This window comes from Sporobolomyces salmoneus (genome assembly GCF_050403485.1).
Source record: "Sporobolomyces salmoneus JCM6883 DNA, S_salmoneus_JCM6883_v1_ctg77, whole genome shotgun sequence".
NCBI classification, from domain to species: Eukaryota; Fungi; Basidiomycota; class Microbotryomycetes; order Sporidiobolales; family Sporidiobolaceae; genus Sporobolomyces; species Sporobolomyces salmoneus.
Genome location: NW_027481086.1, coordinates 16,172 through 34,624, shown reverse-complemented (window position 1 = coordinate 34,624; position 18,453 = coordinate 16,172). Strand labels below are relative to the sequence as shown.

General features: G+C 50.1%; 3 protein-coding genes across 3 annotated transcripts; all 3 read left to right on the top strand.

Annotated features, from left to right (window-relative positions):
• Positions 1–18: 18 nt before the first annotated feature.
• Positions 19–4,356, top strand: JCM6883_003166 (uncharacterized protein; the record flags this gene model as incomplete). The annotated part of the gene is made up of 18 exons (XM_076634954.1): positions 19–257; positions 347–444; positions 511–649; positions 723–789; positions 870–944; positions 1,011–1,325; positions 1,399–1,539; positions 1,611–1,759; positions 1,828–1,895; positions 1,958–2,015; positions 2,092–2,222; positions 2,292–2,373; positions 2,445–2,473; positions 2,542–2,666; positions 2,744–2,896; positions 2,984–3,064; positions 3,128–3,423; positions 3,495–4,356. 18 exons carry the CDS (start codon positions 19–21, stop codon positions 4,354–4,356), a joined length of 3,108 nt encoding a protein of 1,035 aa, XP_076485057.1.
• A 3,341-nt stretch (positions 4,357–7,697) lies between these two features.
• On the top strand, positions 7,698–10,324 carry JCM6883_003165 (uncharacterized protein; the record flags this gene model as incomplete). Its single annotated transcript, XM_076634953.1, has 3 exons — positions 7,698–8,697; positions 8,767–9,357; positions 9,426–10,324. The coding sequence occupies 3 exons, from the start codon at positions 7,698–7,700 to the stop codon at positions 10,322–10,324; spliced, it is 2,490 nt and encodes an 829-aa protein (XP_076485056.1).
• A 2,091-nt stretch (positions 10,325–12,415) lies between these two features.
• RPO41 (DNA-directed RNA polymerase) lies at positions 12,416–17,283 on the top strand (the record flags this gene model as incomplete). Its single annotated transcript, XM_076634952.1, has 10 exons — positions 12,416–13,597; positions 13,660–14,423; positions 14,490–14,692; positions 14,763–15,397; positions 15,473–15,811; positions 15,872–16,261; positions 16,327–16,473; positions 16,548–16,682; positions 16,766–17,202; positions 17,274–17,283. The coding sequence occupies 10 exons, from the start codon at positions 12,416–12,418 to the stop codon at positions 17,281–17,283; spliced, it is 4,242 nt and encodes a 1,413-aa protein (XP_076485055.1).
• Between the last annotated feature and the right edge of the window lie 1,170 nt (positions 17,284–18,453).

Below are 18,453 nucleotides of genomic sequence, written 5' to 3'. Positions count from 1 at the left end.
TTCCCCAGCTCTTCGAAAATGTCTTCGACCGCTGCCGATGCCGCTCAATCCCTCGTCGCCTCATTCAACAACAAGCTCAACAAGGTAGCACCCGGAGCCGTCGGAATTCAATTAGCGTTAATGGTCGTAATCGGACTCGCTGCACTGGCGGCATTCTCCGTCCTGAGACCGAATAACTCGAATGTGTATATGCCGAAAGTCAAGTATTCCGAGGATGAGAAGAGACCACCGAAATTGGGGAAAGGGATAACGGATTGGTTAGTTCTCTCTCTTTCTCTCTCGGTTCTCTCTCGCTCTTTCTACTGAGAAACGAAGACTGAGGCTGATGTCTATGAGGAGTGGATAGGATTCCACCAGTGTTACATGCTAGTGAAGCAGAATTGATGAATACTATCGGATTAGATTCAGTCGCATACCTTCGATTCCTTCGAATGTGTCGAAACAGTACGTCTTTACCCCTTCTATCAGTGACTCAACGGACGTGTCGACTGATGTTGGGTGGTCGTACAGTGTTCCTATGTATCGGGGTTCTATGTTGTGCCGTCTTGATTCCAGTCAACGTCGTTTACAATTTGAAAAACGTTAAAGCGGAGAATCGGAATTATCTTTTGATGCTCACGATGGAGAACGTTAGAGGAGATTGGTTATGGTGAGTCATCGAGCGCGTGTTTCCCAACTCTGTCTACTGTAGGCAGGGAGTTGACGAGTTTCCTGGGTCACAGGGCTCACGTCGTTGGAACGTATCTTTTAACGCTCATCGTTTTCTGGTTCATCTGGCGGAACTATTCTGTGAGTATCAAAGTCGCCGATCCGAACCCCCTCGCGCAACGACAGTTACTGACTTGATTCATTCTTTCGTGAAAATTCAGGCGATCGTCACGCTGAGATGGCAGTGGTTCCGATCAAAGACTTACCAAGAATCTCTTCACGCACGATCCCTGCTCGTGAGTCGCTCTCAATCGTAATCTCGTATGTAACGAATCGAACTGAACGTTTTCTTCTCTCGACAGATCACCTCCGTCTCGAAGCGTGCTCAAACCGACCAAGGACTCGCCGCTCTCCTCTCCTCTCTCAACGTTCCCTATCCAACCACGGCAGTTCACATCGGACGACGAGTCGGCGCTCTCCCCTCCCTCATCGAGAAACACAACGAAACCGTGAAAGAACTAGAAGAAGTCCTTACGACCTACTTCAAGAACCCTGATCGATTACCTACGAATCGACCGACCAAGAGGATTGGGGGCTGGATGGGAATGGGTGGGAAGAAGGTTGATGCGGTGGATTATTTGACGGAAAAGATTAAGAATTTAGATAATCGAATCGAGGTACGTCTCACTCTCATTTACACACTCTCTACCAATGGAGACGAGTGAATTGAGAGAACTTGTACAACGTTAGATCGCTCGTCAACAAATCCATGAGAAGAAAGCCGAGAATTACGGGTTCGCATCATTCGAATCAGTACCTTACGCTCACATCGTCGCGAAAACTCTTCACAACAAACGTCGACTCGGATCTCATTTCGAACTTGCCCCACAGGTAAGTCATCGAGCTCCCTATCTTCCGCGAGGAAGTCAGTGTTTGATAGGGGCTTGCTCGGTGTTTTACAGCCCGTCGATATCATTTGGAACAATTTAACGATGAGTGATGGTGCGAGAATGAAGAATAAATTCTTTGGTGGTTTACTCTTGGTCTTACTGTGCGGGTTTTACACGATTCCGTTGATCGCTGTCGCACTTCTAGCGAATTTGGCCGCTTTGTAAGTCCTCAATTCTCTTCTCTTTCTCTCGTTCGTTGAGAGAGGTCTAATCCCGTTGGTTCTAACAGGTCTGCGTACGTCGGATTCATCGATACTTGGGTCAATGATTATTCTTGGCTCTTTTCAGCTTTCGTCGGTGAGTCTCCTCGTCATTCAGCTCCCTGTCACACAAAGCTTAAATCTCGAGTCGGATCTCAGGAATCGTGCCGCCTCTCTTGACGTTGATTCTACAAATGATTCTACCGATGATTATCCGGTAAGTCTCCACTTTCTCACTTTTCCCAACTCGCTCGGAGATTGAACTCTGACATCGCTCCCCTCGTTTCGTTCAGATGGGTCGCCTCCCTCCAAGGCGCCACGACCCACTCTCAATCAGATCGAATCGTCACGGCTCGATACTCTGCGTTCTTGTTCATAACTCAATTCATCATTTTCTCGCTTCTAGGAGTTATCGTTCAAATCGGTGCGTGGAGATTGTCAAGTATGCCTGTCGTTCGTCAGGCTAATAATTGATCGAATTCACTGCGTACAGTCTCGCAAGTCGTCGTTGAAGTTGAGGGTCACGCGAGTCAGACAAAAGTGCTGAACTATTTGAAGACGATTCCCGATAACATGTACGCCTCCGGTCTCTCTCGGCGGTTCTAGTTGATTGGTCGTGGTGTACTGATTACTCGGGATGTCGCAGTCAATCGACCTACATGATTCAATCGAACTGTCCGTCTCATCTTTCTCTCCCTTGCTCCGACTTCGACCCAAATACTGATTCAATTTCGCTTTTTTAGATTGGTTAACGGTCTTCCCACTTCGAGGAGCCTCAGCATTGTTCGATCTCGCTCAAATCATTTCCCTCCTGCTCGTTTGGTTCCGAACTCGAATGTTCGGAAGAACTCCTCGAGAAATCCGAGAAGTGAGCATTCGATTTTCATCTCATCTATCTGTCTCATACCTCGAGGGAAACTGATTTGTGACGGTCAACGTTCACAGTGGACGAAACCTCCTATCTTCGATTTCCCAGTCTATTATTCGAATCATCTCCTCACGGTCGCTGTTTCACTCGTTTATGCTCCGATCGCTCCTCTTGTCGTCGCCTTCGGAGCGGCGGCGTTTGCGGTCAGTACCTGGGTCTACAAGTATCAGGTACGTTCGCATCTCAAGCTCTCCTCGTTGTATCGTCGAGAGGGGAAAGCTGATATCGTTTCGACTTCCGCTCGATCCTGCGATTAGCTCATGTATGTCTGCGTATCGAGGAGTGAAACGGGTGGAAGGTTGTGGAATGTCGCGATTAATCGAATCTTAATGGGAGTTGTAAGCTCTTTTCCCGCTGTCTCTCTCAATTTCAGCTCCCGCTCACCCCTCTTCTTCTCTCAGATCCTCATGCATCTCTTCATGGCGCTCTCTATCGGACTTCAATCCCAATGGCTTTACGCGATCGCAATGGCCCCTCCCGCGATCTGCGTCCTCATCTTCAAATACGTCCTCGATCGCAAGTTCGACAACCGATTCCGTTGGTACATCCCTACCGAACAAGAGATGGCCGAAGTACATCTACATCACGCAGACGCGAGGAAACATCGTTTGCAGAAGAGGTTCGGTCATCCTTCGCTTCACGAACCACTTTTCACTCCGATGCTGCACAAAAAGGTTCAACACTTGCTTCCGACGATGTACGTTCTTCCTCTCTCTTTCTCCATCGATTGAACGTCGTGAACTGATTCTCATCTTCGTCGTCGTGCAGCTACAACGGAAGAATCGGTCAACAACAAGCGAACCTCGAAGGCAAATCTGTCGAACAAAACACGATCGGAGGACTCACGTTCGCCATGATGGAAGCCCACGATCTCACGGTCGATCGAATGGCCTACCTACGAGAACGAGACGAAGACGCTCAAACGGTCACGACCGCGATGACTGGATTCACTCCCGGAACTCAATACGGTCAACGAAATGGATCTGTCGACGATTACTTCGATGCGAAACGTGCCGACTACTTACGACACGGAGCGAGTCAAAGTGTCGTATCGGGATTGGAAACTCCGGATGAATTACCTTTCGAACTTCGACAAATGCCCGTCGATGATCCCCTCAACGCTTCGACCGAGAACCTCCTCGCTTATCCTCCGTCGTACTCGTCTCCACCTCAACAACAACAAGCCTACGGACGTTCGGGTACACCGATGCATCGTTCGAACCTCTCGCAATCTTCCTTCGGAGGCGGAGGAGGAGTCCTTCCCGGCGGAACCGGATACGATTATCCTCCTCGACCTGAATCTCGTTCGACGATCAATACAATGAACGGTCGAATGACGCCTCAACAATCTCAAGGAGGAGGATTCTACGATAACCCTCGAATCGCGAACGGTCGAATGACTCCTCAACGACAACAAAGCTACAACGCTTACGAGAACGTCGCCGTAATGGGATCTCCTCCTACTCGAGTACAAGGTTCACCTCAGCAATACGTCGATCGTAGAGCTCTTCCGTCGAATCCGTCACAAGAAAACCTCGCAAGAGCTGCTTATCCCGAGTTCTCGAATACGAATATGAATCGATACGGGCCTCTAGACGACGGTTCGAACTCGAATGAAGGTCCTCGATAACCGTCGCTCATTCACGAAATCAAAATAGACACTTCTTTTCTGCTCGATTTTCTTCACTCACTCTCAACCTTGTTTCCACCCTCTCTCTCTCTCCCTCCCTCGCAACTGTTCCAACAATAAATCAAATCTCACGAACCCCATGTCACTCCTTTCATCCTCACGAATTCAACAGACACTCACCTCACTCTTTTCCAACACTTCTTCTCTTCGCAAAACTCGTTCTTGTCGTTCTTCCTTTCAAACCAGCCCTCTCTCCACCTCTACCTCTTGCTTACCTTCTGTCCTTCTGTCCTTCCGACCTCACTGTCTCCTTTCGTTCAATACCTCTTTCTGTGATTTATTCTTCGGACCCAGCGCAATTTATCAAGCGTTTGTAGCTCTTCTCTCTTTCTCTCGGTTCTTGATCCTGCGGTCTCAGTCGAAACCGGTTCCAATACCGACAGAGAACGGAGACTAGTCGGGACTCTCGGTTCGAGGAATCGCAACGCTCGTGCTCGAGTTTGATCGAGCTTCGATTTGACAAAGCCTTTTTTCAAGTTGCGCAAGCAGCTCGGTCGTCTCTTCCTCTCGTCTTATCTCGCCAGACAGTAACCCTTTGTAATCCCAAAACGAAGCTAAGGAAACGAAAGAGAAACCTTCGAATAGAATCGAGAGGGAAAAGGACGACTCTTGCGATTGAAATCGTTGACATCACCTGACAGAGTCGATCTTTTCCCTTCATGTTTTCGATCTGAACACTGTAAAAAGTAAAAGGCTTGGATCAAGCTAAGCAAGCGTGCGACAGAGAACCGAAGAAGCGAGGCGAGGTTGAGCTTCGACGCAGTTTTCTTTTCGGATCGTCTCGAAAGAGCTTTTCGTACTGTGGTTGACGATCAAGGATTTCCCGGGAGCCCCTCTCTCGCTTGATACGACCACTTACCGTATCTCTATTGTTCTCCCTTGCAGATCAAGATCAACGTTCGAAGCGATACGTTTGAGATCCCGTTGACAAACAAAAAGGAGGACTCGTGAAGTTTCCGATGATGATTTCGGATGTTTCGGGAAGCGAACAGCAGGCGACCACGTTCGACCGACGTCGGCTTCTTCTGCAAGACTTCGATGGAAACTCGTTCAACGAAAAGAAGACGCTCAAAACACGAACGAGACGTGACGCGAACGAGCCTTCGAAAACGAGTGGCTTGTTCTTTCGCTCGAAAAACTCGAACGACACTTTTCGAGGAAAACTCTTTTTGTTTGCGAGGAATGTCGACAACTGCCGAAGTCCGCCAAGGATGACACTGTTACAATCCCTCGCACCATTAGCAGTGCCGTAAGCGGTGCAAGGGACGAGTTGCGAGAAGACTCTCGACTCGAAATGTCGTAAATTTTAAGGTGTTCGCCTTCTTTTTGGCCTGTCCCCCTTCATCTCCCCCTCGCTCACTCGAGCTCTGTAGCCCCTCACGGGTACGGAGACTATCAGCCAGCAGGAGTTGCCGGAAGCTCGAACTCGAAAAGAACTTGCGAAAAGAGATCCGAAAGAGTGAGTCAGTGTCAGCCTCTCGTCGAAATCCCTCACAGCGATCGCTTAGGGTTCTTCCGACAGAGATGCACAGTTTGGGATGCCCGCTGCTCTGTTTCTGTACGGTACGAGAGCGCGAGAACTCGAACTACTCTACGAAATACTGCTGAAAAAGGTTTTCGTTTTTCGAACAGAGTTCCACGAAGAATGGCTCGACTTCGAAGCGATGCTCAAAGGACGGCTTCCATTTCCTGCCGAAAGTGGATACTGTGTCAACACGTCGAAAAAAGAGAGAGGGAGAAAGAGAGAGAGTCGACACCTTCCAAGGTCGGAACTCGTTGTTCGTTTATTTTTTCCTCCGCAAGTCTCATTCTTGACGTCGGCTCTTTCCTCTTACTGAGGGCAAGTCTCGACTCCGTCCAATATACTGTACTGATTCGACGTCAACATTCCTTCCCTCGTAAGGACAAATTGATTGAGCTCGAGACTTTCGCCTCCTCTCGTTTGCTATATATTTCGTTTCGCGTGAGACGCAAAAAGGGAACAAGGATTCTCGAATGATACTCCTTACGAATGTAAACTTCTTTGCGTACTGCTTCATTTGGGAGTAATCAAAACGAATGAAGGATCTTCTCGAAGTTGAGCCTGTGCGAGAGTCTTTCCTGCGAGCTTTAAATGTTACTTGTGGACTCTCGAAAGCGGACGAGCGACGTGGCCAATCCACCAGCGTGAGTCGATGCCGGTGGACTTGGCAGAGAGAGAGCGATGGGGAGGGGGGGGGGACGAGCTTTTTGCGAAAAGGACGCCGGCGTTCTCTTCGTTGCTATCTCGTTCACGCTGATGTTCTATCGACGATCCAAACAAACGAGATAGCAGGGTAGATCTAGAGCACTATGATCCCATCGACAATCAAATAAACAGCAAACAAAACCAAGCAAGCAGGAGAGGAATGGAAGAAGAGGATAGAAAAGTCGAAGAGCAAAGAGTCTTTTCCTGCGCGGTGAGCCTCCTTTCATTCTCACAGTTCTCGATCTCGGAGGTAAACCCGGCCGCTCACCGGACTGGACTGCCACGTCGACGTCGACGTCGAAAGATGAAATCCCCAACGCCTTTCGAAAACGAGTCGTCGTTCGGTCGCAAAGAAATCGCTTCGAGAGATCGTAGTTCCGTCGGAACACTTTTCGCTGGAATTCCCTCGAATTTACAGGTAGATTGGCAACGGATCCATGAGAGAGAGAGGACAGCGAAAGGAGATCCGTTCAATCAACGGTTCAACGGGAGCCGAGGAGACTCTGAGAGAGACTGTGAGAAAGAAGTTGGGAGGGGGCGAATTTCGCTGCTCAGGGCACTTCGATTACGAAAATGGAAGCTTTCGAGAGCCTCGAACTCACGGAACTTCTCATCTTTAAAAACACTTGCTTTTCGAATGCGGAAGGGAAAGCCATTTCACTTCTTTCCGCCCTCTCTTGCCCCTCTCACTTTTCACTACTTTCGCTCTCGAGTATAACCAGTCAGATTCGAATCCAGCCTTCTCACTACCTACGAACCGAACAGAAACACCAAGGAAGAAGACCCGCCGGCTCGATTTCTTTCATCTCTCATCTCTTTCCCCCTTTCCTTTCCGATCTTCGATCTACCTCACTCGCCAGTCGACTTTGAGATTACCTCACCTACCTCGGAAGTCAAACTATACAACTAGATACAACCCACGCTAGCAGTAGAGTAGCGATCGCACCCGACTCGACGAAAGCAGATTCACTCTGTCAATTGTACCTTGGGCGTTCGACTGGTGACTACCCAGTACCCAGATACCAACGACGGACCCCCGATTACATTATTCTAGATGTCCATTTTCGGATCAACCTTCGCCGCCATGATCACGACGGATTCTTCGACTTCATCCTTCAACGGGACTTACTCGACCTCATCTCCCTCTTCTTCCTCCTCATCGGACTCTTCCTTCACCTCTACAGAGTCGACACTCCTCCTACCTTACCCTAGCCCTTCTACAAGTCGCATCCCTTCGGCCGATCCAGACTTTTTCCTTCCTTCTTCTTCTTCCTCGACTGCCTCTCCTTCTCCCTTTCCTTCTCCTTCGACATCCTCAATAGAGGACTCATCATCAGCGTACGACTTTGATCCTTCTACACAACCCATACCGGCACCCCTCTCTCCTCCTCCCAACTCGTTCGCTCAAGCTCAAGCAGAAATGGCGGCCAACAATTCTTCCCACTCGCAAAACTTAATCGGTCACATCATCAACAATTCGACCAAGGACACCCTCTCTCACCTCGAGTTCGTCTCGATCCTCGGTCTAGGAGCTTATGGAGTCGTCTACCTCGCGAGGGATATCGCGGCTCGACCTCTCTCTCAACCGGCCTCTCGCGCTCACCCTCAACTCGGTAACCTCCCTCTCTACGCCGTCAAGTGTTTGAACAAGGTCGGACTCGACTCTCGTCAACGTGCGTTCCAACGTCGTGAGATCGCCCTTCACGGTCTCGCGAGTCGACACCCGAACGTCGTTTCCCTTCACAACGTTATCGAGGAGGAGACTTGCATCTACGTTGTCTTGCAATTCTGTGAGGAAGGGGACTTGTTCGGAATGATCACGGAACGTCAAAGGTACCTCGGAAACGACGAACTCATTCGAAGAGTTTTCCTTCAAATTATCGATTCCGTCGAATACTGTCACTCGAAAGGGATCTTCCATCGCGACTTGAAACCGGAGAACATTCTCTGCCTCGACGATGGAAAGAAAGTCATGTTGGCGGATTTCGGATTGGCGACGGGAGAGAAAGCGAGTGGTGACTTTGGTTGTGGTTCGACTTTCTATATGTCTCCGGGTACGTTCTCTCTCTACTCCTCTTTAGCTCGATTCATCAGTAGCTGACTCTCTCTTTGCTTCTCGACAGAATGTCAAGGTGGATTGTTCCAACGACTCGGTTCTTACTCGACTCCTCACAACGACATTTGGTCTCTCGGAGTCATTCTCGTCAACCTCACCTGCGGTCGCAACCCTTGGAAGCAAGCTTGCCCTTCAGACGAGACCTTCTGCGCCTACCTCGGTAACCCCGACTTCCTTCGATCGATCCTCCCCATTTCCGAACACACGAATCGAATCCTCAAACGAATCTTCGCGCTCAACCCGGCCGTTCGAATCTCCCTCCAAGAACTTCGACGAGAAATCACGGCGGTCAAAACGTTCGTCATGACTGAACACGAACTTCGACATGCGACTCGAGCGACGAGGGAAGCTGCTCGTGCGTTCGCTGCGAGTTCGAAGGCGAATCAACAACGTCAACAAGAGGAGGATTACCGTCAGCAACATCACCAACGGGAGCAACAGGTCGAACAAGTCTTGTACGAGGAGGAGGAGGAATCGGATGAACTCGATGAGGAACCTCCTATGGAAGTAGACGAAACGGTTGAAAGTGCGTTCTCGACAAGCACGAGCGAGATCGATTTGCTCAACTCTCCTTACCTTTCGCCTTGGACCTCTCAAGGTAAGCCTTCACTCGTTCTCCTACCCTTTCCTGAATCGAAACTGACTCCCCTTCACTCGCACGTGCAGGTCCCTTCGAAACGACTCCCACTCGTCAACAACAACAAGCAGCGCCCTCTCCTGCTACTCCCGCTCAACCCGTTCGCAAAGCCCCTCTCACTCCTCCCGCGACACCGAGAAGATCCGCTCGTCACGCTTCGACCCCGACGAAAACTCCCGTCGCCGTTCCCTCTTACTCTTCCTCTTCGACGCTCGCTACTTCATCGAACGAATCCTACTCGACCGCGAACAACCGCGAATCGGTCTTCTCTTCGTCTTCGGAAGAATTCCCTCGTCACCAACAAGCGATCGTTACTCCTCCTTCTCCCGTCACTCCCGGAACTCGTCGTCGTCGTTCTTCGCTCGTCACTCCTCCTCGTTCTCACCGTCGCAAGCCTTCCGCCGATTCTTCTTCATCCTCGTCGGGCAACTCTTCGTCTCAACCTCCTACCCCGACTGGACCTCTCTCGTTCGCTCAAGCACAAGCTGCCTCGACTACTTCATCTCTCAGTTTCAACTTGGGCAACGCGGTTCGAATCGCCGGTACGGACGAACACCGAGTCCTCACTTCTCACCTCGACCACGACGCGATCTCGATCAACGACGACGCCTCATCTCTTGGATACGCCGCTTCCGCTTCTCAATCATCGAACGGTTCGAAAGCCTCTTACACGGCTTATTACCCCCTTCTCGCCGACTGGGCCGACGCCGCTTCGACTCAACAAGCAAGTTACAATGTCGTTTCCCTTCCTCCTCCAGTGATTCTTCCCGCTACGAACGTCGCGACGAAACTCGATCAACAATGGCCTACTCCTCCTTCGCATCACACCGAAGCTCCCGCGGCTCCTGCGCCAGGTTATTACTCGAGGGAGCAGAAGAAACTCGTTAGGAGAAGACTTTTCACTCGTGCTTCCCCCCGAGTACATTAGATTCACCGATCGTACATTCGTCTCAAGATATCCCGACTTACTACTTATCGACATGAATACCAGTAAAAACCTCAATCCCTCTCGTCATCGCATCTCCTCTAATTTTCTCTGTATCTAAACTTCCCTTAATCTGTTCCCCTTATTCTCGTCTCTCGTATGTATCTCATTCTCATCAATTCGCATCTCGTCTCTATCTGTCTCATATGCATCTCTCTCGCTCTCTTGCTTGTATCCATCGCATCTCTGTAGACTCTTCCCGTGCCTCTCATTCTTCGAACTCGAAAACCTCTCTCTCTGTCGTCTTTTCTTATCCCATCTCTGTCTCTTAGCTCTTCATCGCTTATCTCTCTCTTGTTGTTACATTTTCTCGTTCTGTTCTCTCTCTGTCGCCATAGCTTGCTTGTTGGATTCGAATCATCTCAAATTCTTCTCTCTCATTTAGACGCAATTCTCAAAAACAACACGAGTTTCCGCTTCATTCAGTCTCTTCCATCCCATCGAGAGCGAAAGAGAGCATTGCGAGCTTCAGTCGATCGGCAAGAGTGAGACGATCGAGATTTGTAAGAGTCGTCGCCGGCAGTGCTTTCTTCAGAATTTTGAGAGCGGAAACTTCCAAAATTTTCATTCTCCTCGACAGAGGCGATTCTCGAGCGAATCGTGATAGGATTGAACCAGATACATCGGAGCCTAGCAAGCTATATTAGATCTCACGTCTCATATACGGCTCGTTCAGAACTTCAGACGAGGAACTTTCGTTGTAATTGAGAAATTTGACGATTGCAAGTCAAAGAAAGGAAAGAGGGAAAGGGGAATCTACGCTCCACCTAATACGCCATCCTTTTACTGCTGTAATCTTGATACATCGGAATGAAAGGCAGGGAGGCACCTGGGAGGGAGCGAGGTCATGGGGAGAGGAAAGAAAGAACGATTCGAACGAGATGTTTTCGTTTTTCCTCTCGAAAGATCGGAACTCGCTCGACTGGATAGAGGGGAGAGGTAGTAGAAACAGTGATTGCAGGGATATCCTTTCCGAGAAGACAACAAGAACTAAAGGATCAGCCCAGTAATAATAAGCACACTCTTTTTGTCTTAAAAAGAACAAGGTTAAAGAGTTTCATGGCGAGTGTGATACCTCAATTCCATAACACCTCTCCCTAGACTCTGCCCTTGACCAACCTCCTTCTCGGCCCACCGACTGACTCCAGGAGAGTTCGAAGAGGTCCTGTTTGAGAAGAAGGGGCGAAGGAAAAGCAAGGAGTGGGAGAAGGGGAAGGGATTAGGTCGAACCACGAATGGAGAGTTGTCATCAGAGGAGTTTTGTTAAAACTCGGAAGGATGGAGAAAACAGAACTCGAGCTCCGAACGACAAGGAGAGGTGGAAGGGAATTTTCGAGATTTTGGAGAGAGGAGCATTCGACTTGTGGGATAGAGAATATGGTTTTCGTTCATCAGTTTGAATCGCTGAACTCGACGGCAGCCACTCGTCATTACCGAACTTTCGATCGATCAAGAGGGAGAAGTAGTCAGAGCAAAACCACCGCTAGCTTTACAGTCGACAAGGAGGAAGAGCAAGGAACTCTCGGAAATTCATCGCCGAACAAACAACTTTCTTCGACACCCAACACGCTCGCTAGGAAGGACAAAGAGCTACAGAAAGTTCGACCGCTGCTCTTGAACTCCGACAGGTAAGCGTACGCTTTCCTACGACAAGGAGAACAGAGCGGGAGTTAGGAATCGAAAGAAAAAAAGATGAAGAGGTAGAGGAGGCCTTCCGAGGGCGGAGCCTAATCGTCGGACTAGCACAAGCGTTAGCTATGATCGGGCGGGGGAAACGGGACAAGCAAAGGGAAAGGCTGGCGAAGTTGAGCGAAGACAGAATCCGATCGCGCGAGTTGGCAGATTTGGAGCGGGGATGAGCGGTGCATCGTAGGGATACACTCAGGAAAGAGCTTCGAGGGACACAGCGTGCGACCGAAAGAGCTTGTGACGGCGGACGAGCGGGTTCGACGAAATAACAATTTCGATTCTCATCTTCTCGCATCGTTGTACTGACAATTCGGGTTGTTTCTCACCCCGCAGATAGATAGAAAGATGTTACGAACAAGATTACTGCGGTCAAACGCTCTCACTCGCCTCTCATCCTCGTCTCCTCGCTCGATCCTTTCTTCTCGCCTCGCTTCCTCTGCCGCCGCCTCCCACTCCCCATCTCACGACCTCCATCGAAATCGTTCTCCTCTCTATACTGTCACTCCTTTACCTCCTATCCCACCTCCCCTTCCTGCCGATGTCGCCGCCTCCCAAACCTCAACTCTTCCCGCTTCGACTTCTGTTCCTTACAACTCTACCTCGGACCCCGACTCAGCTCTCCATTCCGGTATCACGATCTCTCACCAACTCCCCGCCGCGCAAGAACAACTCGCCGTGCTGAACGCCTGTCTCTCATCAGGAGATATCCCCCGAGCTGAAGACGTCGCGAAACGAATTAAAGCGAATTGGTCGAAATTGGGAGAAGTCGGATCCCTTTCGACGTTGTTACCTTGTCGAGTTCATGCCGATTTCTTGAAGGCGTACCTCGTTAGAGCTCTACAACCTTTCTTACAGGAAACTTCGAAAAAATCGCACGATTCCGCTACTACGTCTGAAGGAGGAGGAGGAGGACGAGACAAGAAGAAGGGAGCGTCAACACCAGGATACGAAGGATTAGGCTTACCTTCCCTTGTCGACCAACGAGATCTCCCTATGCATTCTACTCTCTCGATGCGTTCGAACGCGCTTTCAAGTCGAAACATTTCGAAAGCGTGGGCCTACTTCGATTCTCTCTACGGTCCTCAATGGGACGCGTACGATCCTTCAACCCGAAAGATCAAGAAAGGAGTCAACGGAGCGATCGATTCAGGAGTTTTCGCGGCAATGTTTAAAGGACTCGTTAAATTAGGTTCGGACGTTTATAACCCTTCGTCCCTAACGGATCCTGATCGGGTGTTCAGACCGATCACGTATTTACTTCCGGCGATGAGGAGGGCGAAAATTGATTTGGAAACGGTTATGAAGGATTCAATTTTCGATGTCGATTTGCCTAGTTACTTGGGCAAACTCGACAGGGAACGAGTGTTGGACGCTTTACAGGAGACGGGGAGGGGACGGGAAGGTTGGGACGAGTGGGAGAGGATCGTCGATGAAGTGAGGGAGGTGTTGAACAGAATGAGGGAAGGGAGAGAAAAGGAGGAAATGGAGAAACCGCAGTTACCTGAATTGGATCCCGTTATGGCTACCGTGAGTCTCATTACTCTTACGTGATCGTCGACTCGGGACACTGACTCGGCCGCTCGACACAGGGAGATCAAGTCAACGTTTCACTTCAAACTCTCCGAACGAATCTCTCGACTCTCGCGATGCCTACTTCAGCGACGAGTATGACTCCGACCGCTCGACAACGACTCCTCGAGGAATCTTCCTACGACGCCGCTCGACAACTCTACCTCCACGAGATGGAATCGCTTCAAAAAGTCGGCAAAGACAAGGAGATCGGGATGCAGTCGAACTGGTTACAATCCCTCATGTACGAATGGATGAGGGCGTTGGAACGATCTCTCATCGAAGCTTCAGACGAAACTGGGAAGAGTTCTCGATGGGGAAAAGATCCAGATATCGAACCTTTCTTGAGATTACTCGCTCCCGACAAGATGGCGTTGATTACGATCGTCGAATTGATGAGACTTTGTTCGGGGAATGGAGCGGGAGATGGAGGAATGAAGGCGGCGAGAGCGATCTTACATATTGGTAAATCGATCGAGAACGAATACCACGCTCAAGTTCTCAAACAAGGTTACACGAACAAGAAATTCGAGAAGGAGATGGAACGACTCGCGGAAGGAGGTTCGGGATCGCTCGAAGGAGGAGGGGGAAGGAGTCCGAGAGAGAGTTTGGGTATCCTTTGGAGGAGAGAACTCGCGAAACGGGAGAAGGAAGGAGATCAGAGTTGGAGACCTCAGTGGACGCAGAGTATCAGGGCGAAGGTCGGAAGTATCCTCGTTACGGCTTTGATGGACGTCGCGAAAGTCGAGAGAACTGCGAAACATCCGAGAACTGGTGAACTAGTGTAAGTCTCTCACTTTCACCTGTATTCCTCCCGGCTCTCACTCACTCTCCCGCTGTTCGAACGTAGATCGGAAGTTCAACCCGCTTTCTCTCACGCTTATCAATACGTCCGAGGACTCAAACTCGGTATCATCAAAGTCAACCCGATCGTTTCCGAACGAATGGATCAAGATCCTCTTCGAGTCACTCTTCATCCGAGGTACCTACCGATGGTCGTCAAACCGAAACCTTGGTTGACTTGGAATAGCGGTGCCTACCTCGTTCACAACAGTGAGTCTTCGTTTCTCGTCACTCGTTCTGCTTTGGACGTTAGTAACGTGGGGGGACCGATTTCGCACAGCTCAAATGGTACGAACGAAGGATTCGGAAGAACAGCTTCGATACCTCCAGCAATCTTCCGACGCCGACGCTCTTGACGACGTTTTCAACGGACTTGACGCTCTCGGATCCGTCCCGTGGAAGATCAATCGAGAAGTCTTCGACGTCGTCACGGCCGTGTGGAACTCTGGAGAAGCGGTCGCCGATATCCCTCCGAAGGATTCCCTCCTCGATCCCGTTCAAGCAGAAGTTCCTCCCGACGTCGATACCGATCCTCGAGCTCGAGACACGTATCGACACCGACTCAAGACGGCTCTTCAAGCTCGACGTGCCGCTCACTCGAACCGATGCGATCTGAACTATAAACTCGAAATCGCGAGGGCGTTTAGGGACGAAACTTTCTATTTCCCTCACAACCTCGACTTCCGAGGTCGAGCTTATCCGATCCCGCCCAACCTTTCGCACATCGGTGACGACATGTGTAGAGGATTGTTACTGTTTGGAGAGGAGAAGACGTTGGGAGAAAGAGGGTTGAGGTGGTTGAAGATTCATTTGGCGAATTTGACCGGATTCGACAAGGCTTCATTCGATGAACGGGAAGCTTACGCGATGCAACATCTCGAAGAAATCATGGACTCGGCGGATAAACCTCTCGAGGTGAGTTGAACAGAAGTTGAATCGTCTCGTTTCGAAAGAAAGAAAGGCTGATTCAATTCGTCGTTCTTCTGGCAGGGTAATCGCTGGTGGCTCAAAGCAGACGATCCTTGGCAGTGTCTCGCGACCTGTATGGAACTCACGAAAGCTCTCCGCTCGTCAAACCCGATCGAGTACAAGTGTGCTCTCCCGATTCATCAAGACGGAACTTGCAACGGACTTCAACACTACGCCGCGCTCGGAGGAGACTTGAAAGGAGCTCATCAAGTCAATCTCGACGTTGGAACTCGTCCTGCCGATGTCTACACCGGTGTCGCTGATATGGCGAATAAGATAATCGAAGTCGACGCAGCGAAAGGAGTCAACGAAGCGATGATTCTCAAGGGAAAGGTCACGAGAAAGGTCGTCAAGCAAACTGTATGTCTACCGCTCTCTCTCCCGATATGAGAGCGTCATCTGACAGACTGCTCGACCCAGGTTATGACCACCGTTTACGGAGTGACGTTCATCGGAGCGAAGAATCAAATTCAACGTCAACTGAAAGATCGAGGAGACGTTCCCGCCGAACACCTCTACATGTGCTCTCTCTACCTCGGTCGACTCGTTCTCGACTCGATCGGCGACATCTTCAAGGGAGCGACGGGGATTCAAACTTGGTTGAACCGATGCGCTCGACTCATCTCGAAGTCGATTCCTCCCGCTCGGATCGAAGCTGCGATGCAAGCTGAAAAGGCAAACCCTCGAGTCAAACGAGCTGTACCGACTGGATTGAGTCGAATTCCGAAAGAACAAATGACGAGTGTCGCTTGGACGACTCCTCTCGGTTTACCCGTCGTTCAACCTTATCGCAAGGCAAAGAAACGTCAAGTGAGTACCTCTCTCTGTCGCTGAGCTGCTGTATAGTGACTGATAAAGTCATTTCGAGTGAATAGGTTTCGACGACTCTTCAAACGATTTTCATTACCGATCCGACGATTCCTTCCGAGGTTGATCCTCGAGCTCAAGCTACCGCCTTCCCTCCCAACTTCATTCACTCTCTCGATGCGACTCACATGATGATGACTGCTCTCGCTTGCAAGGTAAGCTCGACAGTCGTACTCTCTCTCAGCGAAATAGAAATTGACCGGTGTCGTTTTCGCATGCTCCCTCGCAGGACAAAATTGCTTTCGCTTCAGTTCACGATTCCTACTGGACTCACGCCTGCGATGTCGATGAGATGTCGGTTATTCTTCGTGACACCTTCATCGAGCTTCATTCGCAGGATATCCTGGGAAAACTTCGTCAAGAGGTGCGTCGAGCTTGAAACACACCACTCATCTATCAAGTTGAGATCAGAATCGAAAACTGATCTTTGGTACCCCTTGTGAGCAGTTTATAACTCGGTACAACGGTCATGTCGTTCCCGTCGCCAAGCTTCCTGCAGGACTTCGATCTGTCGAACCGGGAGATCCGATTCCTGCACCTCCTTCCCCAACCGATCTCGAAGAGTCGACCACTTCGACGACTGCGAGTGAAAGCTCTGAAACGAGACCTGACGTGTCGGCAGTCATTTCGGAACTCGAAGAGGAGGACGGAAGTGACTCGTTGTCGATTTTCGCTCAATCGAAGAAAGTGAGACGTGCTTCGTCAACGATGTCGACTCCTTGGGACGACCTCGAATCGGAAGACGACGACGGTGGAAAGGGAGCAGTTTGGAAATCGACTTCGAAAAAGACGGACAGCAAACTCGTTTACCTCGCCGACGTTCTCCCCCCTGCTCCTAGCAAGGGAGATTTCGATTTAGGTCTCGTTAGGAATTCACCTTACTTGTATGTCACGATCCCGTTATTCCTTTCGCTCGCATGCCGTGCTGACTCTCGATTCGTTCTTCGTTTCGCAGTTTCAACTAGATTTACTTGTTCAGCGCAGCATTCACCGCTCTCCTTACTCTATTCCCAGCTATACCTATTCCTCGTCACGGTCGGATCTCGCTCTTCGCCAGACCCAGACGACTGCCTGCATTTACCGCCGCAAAGAAACAATGTTGTTGTATACTCAAGTCTTCTCCCTCGCTTTCCACCACACCCCTTTCGTTCCCTCTCTCTCTCTATCTCTGTTTACTCTTTCTGTGGTATGTCAAGGCGAGGACTGCTTGCAACGTAATACTGATTTTTCGCAGTCGATTCTTCGTTCGAGATCCGGTTCAGCTCCTAACGCGATTCTGTCCCTGGACCTCTCGCTGCCTAGCGATCCTCGTCTAGAGTTTTCTCGTCCGCGGACTCACGAGTTATCGGCCGCAAGATTCGTGGTCCAAACGTTCGAGATCGCCTCAGCGAAACGGTTTCGACACGAGATTCGCAAAGCGGTAACTGATTCAGCGAATCTACGACTGGCTCTTCGTACTGCTCGTGACCGTTCATTGACCAGGCCCACGCAGACCCGAAGAGACCCGGGATCTTCGAGAAACGTGAGACCTTAAGAGAGCCAACGCAACACAAAAGAAAGTGTTTCACAGGAGAGTTTCGAAATGAACACGAGCTCTTTTTTCGTTCCTCTCGCAATCATTCAGGTTCCGTTTAAAACGAATGTCTCGACTCGTAGAGCTCGCGAGATCCTGAATTTAAACTGTGCGCAACCCTACAGATTTCCCACGTCTCTTCGAATTCCCGAGCTGAAACCTCGTACTGATTCAACAAGGCCCTGTGGACAGCTGATCAGGTATCAGTCTCCCACGAACCGCCACTCTCGTGGATTGCGCGAAACGAGTACTGGCTGACGACCGTTCGGAATCGAACCACGAAACGAGGGAACGACATGGTGAGCTTGGATTCAAAAAAAAAAAGGTTCTCGGCTGACTGAGGAGCGAGCCAGTTGCGAGCTGAGATGCATGCGAGACTCGCGAAGATCACGGCGAGCTATTCCACTCAGTAAGAGACACGAATCAGCGAAGAACGAAAGGTGAACTTGAACACGCCGACAGCGCGAAGCTCTCTTGATTCTCTCTGGCCCCCTCTATTGACAGCGAAGACAGCACGCTGTATGCAAGACCGCTACGATAGAAAGAAACAGGAGCGACAAAT